Source organism: Talpa occidentalis, unplaced genomic scaffold, assembly GCF_014898055.3.
Source record: "Talpa occidentalis isolate TD23 unplaced genomic scaffold, MPIMG_talOcc4v2.1, whole genome shotgun sequence".
Lineage (NCBI taxonomy): Eukaryota > Metazoa > Chordata > Mammalia > Eulipotyphla > Talpidae > Talpa > Talpa occidentalis.
In genome coordinates, this window is record NW_026555331.1 from 100,098,984 (window position 1) to 100,111,996 (window position 13,013).

The 13,013-nt window shown below is 40.0% G+C and overlaps 1 protein-coding gene across 3 annotated transcripts in view; it reads right to left on the reverse strand.

The window, feature by feature from the left end:
* Positions 1-13,013, reverse strand: part of RAPGEF5 (Rap guanine nucleotide exchange factor 5) — a 238,926-nt gene that overhangs the window by 22,446 nt on the left and 203,467 nt on the right. For all 3 annotated transcript variants that reach the window (XM_037508969.2, XM_054692418.1, XM_037508977.2), the window contains 4 exons: positions 12,156-12,253; positions 10,026-10,148; positions 8,415-8,593; positions 1,960-2,050 (listed from right to left, as the gene is read on the reverse strand). In XM_037508969.2, coding sequence (XP_037364866.1) covers positions 1,960-2,050; positions 8,415-8,593; positions 10,026-10,148; positions 12,156-12,253 — 491 coding nt within the window. The remainder of the gene's footprint in view (positions 1-1,959; positions 2,051-8,414; positions 8,594-10,025; positions 10,149-12,155; positions 12,254-13,013) is intronic.

Genomic DNA, 13,013 nt, shown 5'->3' on the forward strand with positions numbered 1-13,013 from the left:
TCAGATCTACTTCTTTTCCTATATTACCTATTTGGGACAGCGTGATCTTTATCACCAGGCCTAGCTATTCTGTGCTTCCCTCCATCTGGGATACCCAACCCAACTCCCCTAAGCAGCTTCTGGGCTCAACCTCCAAGAAAGGCTCTACAGCGCAGGGCTTTTCTTCATTGTCATCTAAGCTACTCTGAGGCAGAAAGTGTCCTTGTGCTTGCTCCTCTGTGATCTAATTGGATGTGGTTCAAGATGCTCTTCATCAGAGCATATTCTGTTCTTTTTTTTTTTAATAGAGGCATGCTTTATTTATTTATTTTGTTTGTTTGTTTTGTTTATACATGCACTGGGTACAGTCAGAAGCGCGGGAGGGTGAGAGAATTCACCAGAGCCAGAGCGGGGAGCAGAACAGGCAGAAGGACCGAAGTACACTGCTGAGGGGAGCAGCGGGCGGCAGGAGAGGTCTGCGCGCCATGTGGGACCCTCCTCCGGAGGCCGGGGAGCAGCCGGGGATCGAACCGGTACCACAGAGGTTGCAGGCAGCTTCGCAACCGAGCGCTCAACCGCTGCGCCACCGGGGAGGCCCAGCATATTCTGTTCTTAAGTTGCCTGACATGGCACTGATACAGTGCCCTGCACATAGTAGGTGTTAATATGCACATAAAATGCATGCTGTTTAAAGTACATTATTTCTCCTTCCAAGTTTTGCAAATCAGAGCTTCTCTCTAGGTTTAATTCAAATTCCACTCTCCCCTGGCCCTTGTTAGCCATTTGTTTTCTCCTTGCTCTGATCGATTGTGGCATTTGTTGCCCCATCTCCTTTAATCTTCTGATGTGCGTGTGTATCTTGTTTGCTTAACCAGAGCAGGCAGGCCTTTTATTTCTTTTCTTTTGGATCCCTTTTCAAGAAGCATACTGACCCTGACCCTCAGGTCACCACGGTGCATACCATCAGAGTATGGCCCCTGACTCAAAAAAAGTGAATCCGTAAGTTGCCCTGAGACCTATGCTGAAATACAAAATATGAAAAATAACCAAACTATCAGTTTCTCTGTTGTAGGGAACTATGAAAAGAATGGAGCAGTGACAGGAGCTGAATCTAGGAGACTAGAGAGAGGCTACAGTGGCCAGCAATGAGGAGGTGACAGTCATAGGGGGAGGCCTGATGGTTAAAGAGAAAGGATGAGGGAGAAGGTAGGCATGTGAAGTCGTCAGTCAATACATAGGAAGAGGAGAGTCAAAGAAATAAAAGCCCAAGGAAAGAAGGTGATGGGGCCCTGGGAGAGGTAGAGAGCCCCTAGATTTGAGTCTGATGAAATTTAGGGACACCTCAGTTTCAGTTTTTACCACATAGACCCTGAGAGCCTGTGTCTCAGAACTTGTGCTAACTTGTGTGGGGCTCTCCATCTGGGACCCCAGGGAGCCTCCATCATACAATGCTGAAGAGGCAGAGGCAGGATTTGGGAGGCCTGAAGCCTGAAATATTTTGTAGGCCCTCTTAAAAACAGAACATAAAATAACTACTTAGTAAATTTTACCAAAATACACATAATCCCTGTGAACATACTGCCAGAGGCCTTGCAGTAAGAGGTCCAAGAGTTTAAATTCCTTAAAATCATATTGGATGTACTTCTGGACACACATTAGCACACAAGTGAGCTTTTGAGAGGAACCACATAGAACTGAAGCCACATATCACAGGAGCAGAGCAGATTACTTCTAGTTGGGGAGTATTTTACAAATCTTATCTCTTCTGTATATATTGAAGAACCACTTTGAAGACCATTTGATCAGAATAGTTTCTACCCACTCAACACATTAATTTCTAACACGTTTTTAGTAGTACTTACCCCACTTAAATTAATTTATTTTAAATACATGCTTTTTCCTGGAATATTTCCTTTTAGTTTCATCCACCCCACCCCCCATTCACCCCATGCCCTCTCTGTGGGGACCCCCGAGGCTCACCTCCCATGTTTGTGACAGTCTGCTGACAGAAGCAGTGTTGAGACCCATCACAATAGCGAAGAAGGAATTCAGGTTTCTCTGGGCTTTGCAGCTATGGAATAAAAGAAAGCAGAAGGTCCTTTGAGGCAACATCCTTTCCCCAGAGGATCACAACAACAGATAAAACTGAAAAAACTCCAGGTCACCGAGTTCAATCTCTAGGGAGGGCTGAACTCTGTTCTCCAGCCTACACCCCTGGTGAGAGGGTGGTGTCCCCTTCACTGTTTTTAGCAAAGGAACCCAAATGCTCCATCTCTTCCTCCTTCCCTTTAGGGAATGACCTGTGCTTTTGCTCCCCTCTGGACATTTTAAAAGATTCATCCTTTTTAATCTGTTCTGTTTGCACTTACAATTTCAACTGAAAGCTCTCTTAAATTCATGTTTCTTTATATACACTACATCTCATTATAGCACTTCTCTCATCCATCCCTTTAATTACTACATTATATATATTTATTTAAAATATGGCATATATTATGAGGATACTGTCTCACATTTCTCATTTAAAGAAAAAAGGAAATACAAAGCAAAATATGATCATGTTAAACCTCATTCATTCTGTAAAGCTGTCTGTTCTGCATAATATTAATCATCAACTCTAATTATGAGGTCAAAATTCCACTAATTTTCAAAGTTGGTTGACGGGGCAGAGTAGAGCAGAGGGAGTTTGGGCTTCCAGGTCAGATAAAACAGTCTGAGAACTGCACCTACTCCTTTATCTGGGGCACATTAGAAAAGTTCTCTGAGGCAGTTTTTTAAAATGAAGAAATTACCATAACTTGATAATCAAATACAAATGCTCTTAGCAGTAAGCAGGTACCGAGTATATGTTACTTTAGCTTCTTTTGAATGCTATCTCTTTCACACATGTCCACCAAAGTCTCAAATGGAATTTGGGAAAGGTGTCTTCATAGCTGCTTTTGCAGTTATTTAACATGTTACAGGATATATTATGAATTTTTCACTAGTTATTATTAATGATATAACACTATATAACATTTCATCAAAGCCTATTCCATAATTTGTTTACTCCCTCTTCTACTGTTGACTTTTGGTTATTTCAATTCTCCCTGATTTTATAGAATACTATAATGAATATCTTTGCATATAAAATTTTTACTTTATTTATGATTTTTAAAATTAATAAGTTAGACTTCCAGCCACTACACAATTGGTCAAAAGCTATCATGACTTCAAAGGCTTTTGATATGTATTAAAAATTTCTGTCCTAAAAACTATACCAATATCCAGCTGCACAGGGATAGAGCATCGATTTCACAATAAGGAAAATGGTTTGGGCTGTTAAGAGAAGTAATATACAAAATTGGCTGTGTCTTGGCAGGTCCTGCCTGAACTGGCTGCTCCTTCAGTCAACCTCCTGGGTGAGACAGTGCACATGTCCAGCTGGGCCTGGGCTCCAAGGCAGTGAGGTTACTGCCTGGGATCATTTTGCAAGTGCTATCCCCATTAATAGTGGAAACTGAAAAGGCAATGCTACCTCCATGTCTAGTGTCCAATACATCTGGGGTACACACAAATCTGGTAGGCCCATCACCCCATCACTGCCGAGTCTCCACTGGGCAGGATTTGTCCCTCTCGTAGCCTTCCTGTCCAGCTTTTGACTCTGCCTGAAGTTCCCTTGGGGTCCTGAAACAGTCCAGTTGGCTCCTTCATCTAGTTTTCACAACTTTCTCTTGGGGTGGACAGTTTCAAATATTCTAAGATTAAATTGATACAAGCTCCTTCTATCTGTTTTGAGAATCATTGCTGCCTAAAAGTATCAGTACTGTAGCTCTACTTATCTTTGCCATTCATTTCCCCTCATTTTTACCCTTTCTGTTTCAAAACACCGCTTGAAAGTTCACACCAGCCCAAACTAAGTGAATGAGTCCCATCTCTTGATGTAATTATTTGAAGTGCCAGGATCCTCTGCTAAGGCCCCATATCAGTAAGAGCTGTTCCATACCCCTGCCAGAAGCACTTTGGCTGGAGGTTCTCTTCCTCCCAGGTGCTCTCACCTTCCCACAAGATGCAGGCCCATTAGTTCTGTCATCCCCCACTGGGAATTAGGTTGCTGAAGGTTAGCGTATATGTCTCTTTGACTTTTATATTCTGCCCATCACCCAAATTAAAGTCATTCAGATCACATTTGCTGAATTTGAAAACCAGACTTTTTGGGAAATGGTTTTATTATTCTTCTTCACTATAAGAAGGTTTATTCTTTTTTATGCTGCACCATTTATCTGGAAATTTATATGGAATCTTGTGAATGAGTCTCATCTTTTATCTTTAAGCTCCCTATAAATAATTCTTTCAGCTCATATTTCTTTTTTAGACCTTATCCTTTATACTTAAAAAAACCCACATACATATATAACTAACATCTGAACCTATAAAAAGCAAAAAGAAACTAATATAGACATTATTTCTCTAGAAGATAAATTGATACAGTATATAAATGGGATATCATTCTGGTCTGGAATCCTGTTATCCAGGTTCATTCATTCCATGATAAGAACAGACGTCTGATACTAAACATTCTGGTTTAGCAAACAGTCCTTTGTCTATGTGAGAAAATAAAACCTACTCAAACCACAGAGGTGGGGGAGGGGATGGTGAGGCGGAAAGGAAACATGAATATGCAAATAGGATGCCTTAGGCAGGGAATACACTCAATGATCATGGAAATTACTTTTTTCCCTTGGTTATTCCTACTAGTGTGATTATAAGGAATTTAACTCTATGTTTCTTTTGGTTTTCTACTCCAGGATCTAGGAGTAGAGACCAGTATAGTAAATAATTCAAGAGTACGGGGCTATGTGGAGAAGATGTGAATATATTTCATGTCCCTGAGGATAGACAGAATCTTATACTAGGAACTGAGCCATGTGGTGTGTCATTTTACTCCTCAGGATATTAATGTCCACTTCTTTAAATAACTGGATTTATAAGAAAATTTTGATCCAAAAGAGCCTCACTTCTAAGAATTTCACAGGTTCTTGTGAAATACACTAAAAAAAAAAAAAAGAGCCTTCCCCATAGAGTCCAAGATTTAAGCATATCTGTTATCTAGCTCCCTTCCTTCCTCAATCCCACCAAATGCCAACTCATTTCTTGCCTTAGTGAACAAAACACACTGCTTCTGGGTTTCCTCACCTACAGTTCAGTCGATGAGTTACATTTAAGAATTTTTTTTTAATAGAGGCATGTTTTATTTATTTGTTTGTTTATTTATTTATACAAGCACTGGGTACAGTCAGAAGCGCAGGAGGGCGAGAGAATCCACCAGAGCCAGAGCGGGGAGCAGAGCAGGCAGAAGGACCAAAGTACACTGCTGAGGGGAGCAGCGGGCGGCAGGAGAGGTCTGCACGCCATGTGGGACCCTCCTCCGGTGGCCGGGGAGCAGCCGGGGATTGAACCGGCGCCACAGAGGCCGGGCAGTTTCGCAACCCAGCGCTCAACCGCTGCGCCACCGGGGAGGCCCCGATGAGTTACATTTAGATCAACCTTCCTGAGGGACAAGTCTGATCCTACTGGTCTTCTGAACAAAAATATTCAATGCATTCCCTACTGCCTTCTGGCCCAAGCTCTTCAATCCGAAATTCAACATTCTTTATAATATGGTCCCAGCTACCTTTGCATATCCATCTCCCACAGCTTCCTCACAAATACCCCTCCACACTGGCCACACTGTATAAGGCCCTTTTCCCTGAGCACATGTTCTGTGCCTCCAATGGGTTTGATCTCCATCAAGAATGCACTTTTGAATTTTTACCCATCAGACTCTATCCAGAACTCAAACGCTTCTCCTTTCACATTCCCCGCCCCCAACTCTCCTTTCCCACATCCTTAACATGCAAGCTTTCCTGCTTCTAAAGCTCCTGACAGAATTTCATCTCATGATAGGGCACTGTTTCTGGAGGGCTATAGTGCTTCCTCCCCCCAGCAGAATATAAACTCCTCGACAGCAGGGATTTGGTGCAGGCTCAGTGAAGGCACTTCCCCAGTGTACCTTGCAAGGACCTTCACCTGAGTGAACATACATATTTTCTGAATATATTACACTGACATGTACTCAAAAACCAAAATGAAAGCTACTTTGGAAGACAAAGATGAAATAAATGGGAAGACTGGCAGGAAGAAGCAAGTGGGAAGGACTTTAATTCATGCTGCTTGCTTCTGTTGGGAAGCTGTGCCAAAAGCAGGCTAAGGAATACAAATCTGGTATTTTAAGAGCTGCTTCCAGCAAGTTAGTAAAATGTCACTCAACCAACATAACTGCCATTTACCAAGTTCTGTGCCAGGCATCCAAGAAACAATGATTGATTAGAAACATCCCTGTCCTCAGAGGATAGCAGATCCCAGTGAGGGAGCCTGTAAGGGCAGGAGGACACAGAGCAGGATCTGCTGCAGGGGGCCTTGATGCCCCAGCCAGATAAGACACTGGCAAGCAGCTAAGCTAAAGGGCCTCACACCGTAGGGCTGAAGATTCCTGTGCCTCACACCGTGGGGCTGAAGATCTAACATCCCTTTATTTTTTGTTCTTGGTCATAAAAAGAGAAAAATTTCCCAAAAAGTACATTAGGCAATAAATTATATGCATCAGTATACTGCAAATAAATGGCACGGAAAATTATCTGTTTAGAAATTAGTTATTAAACAATTTGGCCCACTTGACAATGGGAGACAATTTATTGTACATGCCTGACAAGCAATCCAGCACAACTATTATAGTAAGTCCTTCTTTTGCTTTTTTTTGAAGTTTCTTAGGAAAGTTTTTATATGAAGTTAACTGTGTTAAGAAGTTTCTAGGCAGAAAAAGTTCTGATAGCTGAGTAGCAGCTGGTCTCCGGCTGAAGGCCATATGAATAGAAGAGTCTTTTGATGCTTAGGCTTTAGCTGATAGGGATGTACTGGTGGCTATCAACTGTCTTAGTTAATTGTCTAGCTGAAATAATAAGTTTTAGTGTTAGGTTTGGTTTTTTATCTATTAACCTTGAAGGCTACTGTCTAGCTGAGACCCATAGGAGCCAGTAGTCCATGGGAATAAAATACACTAATTGTTTCTACTTTGCACATGATGATGTAATTTTTCTGATTACTAAAAATGAATAAATAAAGACCTGCTGAGTCTCTCGGCAGAAGATTTTTGCATCCCATCCAGTATCAGTGTCTCCTCAATCCCCTTCCCTTCAGCCCCTAATGTGTCACCTAGGCCGTCTCATCCTTTCAGGAACCCCTGACACGACATTTTGCCGGAGGCTGGTCCCCAGCAAGGATCTCTATGATCCGAGCAAACGGATAGAGGAGTGAATCCTCGAGCCCTCGGTGGCTTTTGCAGGCTTATTATTGGGATTTACCAGGTGCACAGCAGGCAGAGGTGCCACGGGGGGGGGGGGGGGGTGGGGGGGGGTGGGTGCTGGGAGGCTGGCAGGCCTCCCAGCCCCCAGCAAGTCTTCACTCTATCTGGGCTCTCAGGTGTTCTCTGGTGGTCTCTGCTGCTCTTGTGGTTCTTCTCTCTTCTTCTCTGCATCTGCTGGCGTCCCCGTGACGCCGCATTACAAGCCCAGTCTTAGCCCAGGTGTACCCACTTATACATGCCCACACCCTACTCCGGGTGTCCGCCATCAGGCATGCATGGTGTGGGGGGCAAAGGGATGGGAAGTAGCAGACTTTGCATTTGACAGGGATAGTTTCAGGAACAAAGCAAAATTTGATCTAGGTCTTAAAAGAACAACAGCAATTTACTGAGTAGAAGTAGCCGCTCCCAGCTGAAAATACTTGTCTAGACTTCAAGGATAGTGTGTCAAGGATAGGCATCCCCAAGATGTTCAGAACAGGCTTTCTCCCAAGTCACCTTGCCATGGGGATTAACTGAGCTGAGCTTAGGTGAGACCCAGCAGCTTACAAGAAATTTTACCACTCCGTAATCACCTACAAGAATGAAAATTGGGGGGTTCAACCTCAAATTTGAATTTTTACCATAGATCATCTTTTTTAAATTTATTTTTAAGTATTTAATTATAGAGAATCTGCTCTTCATCACATGGGTCACAAGCATTAAGAACACATGTGACTTTCAGTGATTCTCAACCTCACATCAACTTCCCCCATTTTCCTAGTGTACTATAGTTCCCACGGCTACACTAGTTTAGTTCGGGATGAGACATGTTTGTATTGTCTAGTTACTAGTTTTTTTTAGCATAGAACAAGGTGCTTTGGTCTGGAATTTTGACATTTGCTTTGAAATATATCAATAAATACTTCAAATGCAAAAATACATATTGAAGAAAAGACTTTTCAATCATTTGGCCACTTATCTCATATTACACCCTAACCCTTTTACCAGCTCGTGATTAAAACACACTGTCCCAAAGAAATGAGATGAATAGCACTTGTCAGCACTAGACACTTACTGAGCAGCGATTTTGATGAATTTCTTCACCAGTTGTACTCGCTTGCCCAGCTGGCTGCACAGCAAAATCTCTGTGGCCACCCAAAGCTGGACTTCATTGCATCTCTGGAGTAGAAGGCTGAGATTCACTGTGTGCTCCCCACTTCCTTGTCTGCTGAAGGTGAAGTAAATCAGCTCTTGCTGAAAGAAAATGTATTCAAGCCAGTGTTTATTTGCACATTCAAAGTCAAGTTGATACAAAACTCACTCCATTTTAAAGAGAGACTTCAGGTAGCCACCTCCTGTTATGAGACTATAACAAATAACAATGTACTAAAAAGCAATTTAGTTTAATAGATACTGGTGAAAGAACATTCACTTAGAATCCTTATACAAAGGTAATTTTTCAGAATGTGATGATGATGCCTTTCACAAAAATCTAAAACATTCTAAGTTTAAATCATAGGCTGACTCAAATCCAAATATTCCAAGTTTGTTATATTGGCAAATTCAAGTAAAAAATGAATACTATCACTTGTGCTTATTAAGCTGCACATTAGATCCTCACAGGTAGATTGCTTAGATCAGGGGTCTCAAAATTTAATGTGAATCAGGATAATGTGGAAGGCACATTGCTGGGCCCCACCCCCAGGGTCTGACTCAATATGTCTGTGGTGGGCCCCCAAATTAACATGTCTAATAAGTTCCCAGTGGTGCTGTTACAGGTCTGGGTGAACAGGTCTGATAAACTCTGTGAACAACTCAGGTACTGCCAAATTATAGAAAGAGAATGAGATTAAGGTGACATCCAGATTTAAAAAGCAAATAAGATAAGTAATTATATGGACTGATCGAAGACATTTAAAGGATATTCCAAATTGAAAGTGAAGCTCAAGGGTCCCTAAGTAGGGCATGAGTTCCTTCTTCAAAAGAAAAGACATTTCATAAGAAAAAATCTCACTACATGGCAAAGCAGATGCAACATATGGTGGGTCAGAACTGTTACATTTTTCATTTACTGATTCCTGTGAGCCCTAAATGTATTAATTGTCAGTAGCATTTTGCCCCATATCTATTATTTTATAAATGTTATAAGCTGTCAAGAGAAAAAGTTGATGGACATAAAAATTTGAATTATATTTCAATATTTTCAAAAAAGTATTGAAATCTTACAGCAGATTCTAAATTTGAGTAAAAGAACAAGTATGTGTACACACAGGAATATGTTTCTTGTATAACTACCATGAACTTTATAGAAAGGATAAGACTATCAGTATAAAAGTATCAAATGTAAAATGACTCCATTAACCCCACTAAAACTTCATATATACATAAATATATATACATACATATATAAATAAAGCATATTTATATTACAGTAAACACACACTCAATTATAGGAGCAAATAAAATATAATCATGTATTATGATTTTTCTAGATTTGGGTCAGTCTTTTCAATATATTTAAAGTCCCTAAATATCTTTGAGGGTGTGCTAAGTAAATATATTTAAAACCAGATGATGGATCTTTTAAAAACCTAGTGATACACATAAATATCCTTTAAAAAACTCAGTTAACATTTATTTTATCATAAGCATAAGCAGTAACATTTTACCCTTCACCCGTACTTACTTCGTGAATTGAATTGAAGAGGTTCCAATCAAAATTCATTAATTCCAGAGCAAGATCCCAAGTGTTCATTCCCAAAATTCTCATCGACCTTTGCTGTGATTCCTCATTTTCTGCAAATGGGTTCTAAACCAACAGACAGAAGCAAAAGGATCCTCAGTAATTCCCAAATGTTTGGCACTGAATTGGCAGGCTGCAGAAAGGCGCTAGAAGCCCAGATTAGAAAAATAATCTTGTTTGAGTGCACTTAATATTTTTCCTGGTCTGTTCACCTTCAGTGAGTTACAGCCAATTTAAGAAACAGTCTTGGAATCAGTAGAATGTGATCAATGACACTTCACTGAGTTAGCCTCCACCTCCCCCTTACACACACACACATACACACACACACACACACACACGCACGCACGCATAAATCTGATTATAAAACACCGTCCCGACAGGCAACATAATGAAAGTGAAAGCCCTGAAATCACTTTGGCTTCTGGTAAGAATTAATGTGCCAGCAGGATGAGTATAAAAACAAACAAAAGAAATGTCATGGTGCGCTTCAATAAAAACAGACATGGCTTTTACAGGAAATATGTTTAACAAGTCTTGTCCCAGGCACACATTTACAAATTTTATTAAAATGCTATGAAAAGTAAAAAATAATTTAAGCAGGAAATGAAAAATACAGGTTAGCTCATTTATACTGCATGCTGGATGATTAAGTATCAGTTGTTCTCTTTACAGAAATAGGTATGAATTTGGCAACAGTATTTCCTTAAAATCTGGCATGAAATTTTGAAATGGCACCACAACTTTAAATCTATTGTCACTGTTAAATTTATTAAGAATCATTTGGTATCTTTTCAAAACATTTGATATTTTCTAATTAAATATAAATTCTCCCATTTGAGTTGTTGGCCTTTAATAGTTAATAACAAAAAGAGTAAGACTTTGCAAAAAAAAGTGACATAGCAGGAAAATAGGAGTATCTTAGATTCCAAATGCTAACCTCTATTTTCAAATGTCAAAATAAGTTATTTGCATTTTAGAAGTTCTGCATTTATAAACATTTTCTAATTGAAAAAAATCAAAACAGTAGGGCCTCCCCAGTGGCACAGCAGGTTGAGCGCCATACTGTGAAGCTAGCTGTCCACAGCCTCTGCAGCGCGGGTTTGATTCCAGGCTGGCCAGGGAGATACCCACATGGCGCGGCAGACCTCTCCTATCTTGCCCGCTACGCCCCTCAGCAATGCCTTTGGTCCATCTGCCTGTTCTGCTCCCCGCTCTCTCTGGTGAATCCTCTCACCCTCCTGCACCTCTGGCCTGTACCCCAGCTCTTGTATAAATAAAATAAATCTTAAAAAAAACAACTAATGATAAGACCATCGCACAACTTTCCCACAGACTTGATTATCTTTGGTCAAAATAGAAATGGTTTCTGTATCCCAAAAGCAGGAAGTAGGGTGGGACTCAGTTAAGGGTGGCCTGAATGAATTCCATACAAATGCAGAGGTGAGGGCAAGCAGAGTTTTTCAGGGACTGGTCTGACTAGGCTGGGACCAGACACGAGACGAAGGTTTATATGAAAAACAGTAAGTTATCTACTTAGGCATAAATTTGCTTATATTTTAACTAAAAATAACTTAGAGAGAGTATGGGTTCTACTCTTCACCAAATCCTTACTCTCAGTGGTATCCCATGTCCCATTGTTATAAGCCTCTTTTACACAGGGAAGGCTGAGGATGAGCCACCCTTTCTTTAATGGATTGGTGCACTCACAGTTCACCAAATGGAAGGAAATTAAGGACACAAAGTTTCCTTCTCCCTAAATCTTGTAAGGTGTATTTCTCTGTTTTATCTCCATTGATCCACCAAAGGAGGAATGGAATTTAGATGCCATGGAAGAGGGAGTTTCTTCTCATAAGCCTCTTGTTTAAGGCTTAGAAAGAAGGAAGGACTGAGTTATGAAGAGTTTAGAATTCCTTAAATTGGGCCTCTCTCTGATTTACAAAAGTAGTGTTATGACATGTATATTGTTAGCAGAAGAAGGGAATAATTTAATGTACTTTCTACCATTCAAAAATATGCTTTCAGTATGACATTTGTGTGTGTGTTTCAAGTACAAGGTTAAAAGGTCCTTACCAACGTGTCAGCCAGGTCTTTCCGGTACACGTATATTCGACCAGATGCTTCAAGAGATTTGGACAGGGCCAAGTCATTTGGCTGAAGCTCATGCTTTTCTTTATATATATAAAAAAGAATAATTAGAAAGGGAAACACAGGAACAGCAGTAGGTATGTATGACATACAAGGAGTGAAACTTGCCAAAGAAAAATTCTTAAAAGTAAATCAGATATAAAGTAGATTTAATTCAATTCTGCATACTCCATACAATGACAGCAGTGAGATCACAGACACCACTGCTACTTATCCATAATGTGGAGCCCCCGGTAATGCTTTTTTATAATATTCAGTTATCGGTTAAAACACAAAAAAGGTTAAGAAAGAGAGTAAAATCCATAATCTCATCACTCTAAGTCACTATAGACAGTAATACTGATAATATTTGGATATATTTATATAAATGTGTGTGTTGGATATACACACAAACACACAGTCCCAACTCTTATTTATATACATATATTCATAGTTATGGATACACATATAAAATACATTTGTAATTATTCTATATATGGTTTTATATTCTGATTTTATTGTAAGCACTTATCAAAATTATTTATATGTCAAGTTTAATTGGTTCCATAATAATCCATTATGCCATCATTTAGAATTTTCTCTACTGAACATTTAATGATTTCTAATTTTTTGGTCATATAAATTAGACCACAAGATATATGCTAAGTATTAGCACAGGTTCTGGCACATAACAGGGGCTTGATAAATTGGTTCTATTATAGGAGAAGTCATAGTATGTATTGTTGAAGTCAACATCCTTGTGCATAAATCTTTAGCTGCTTATAAATGATTTTCTTAAGACAG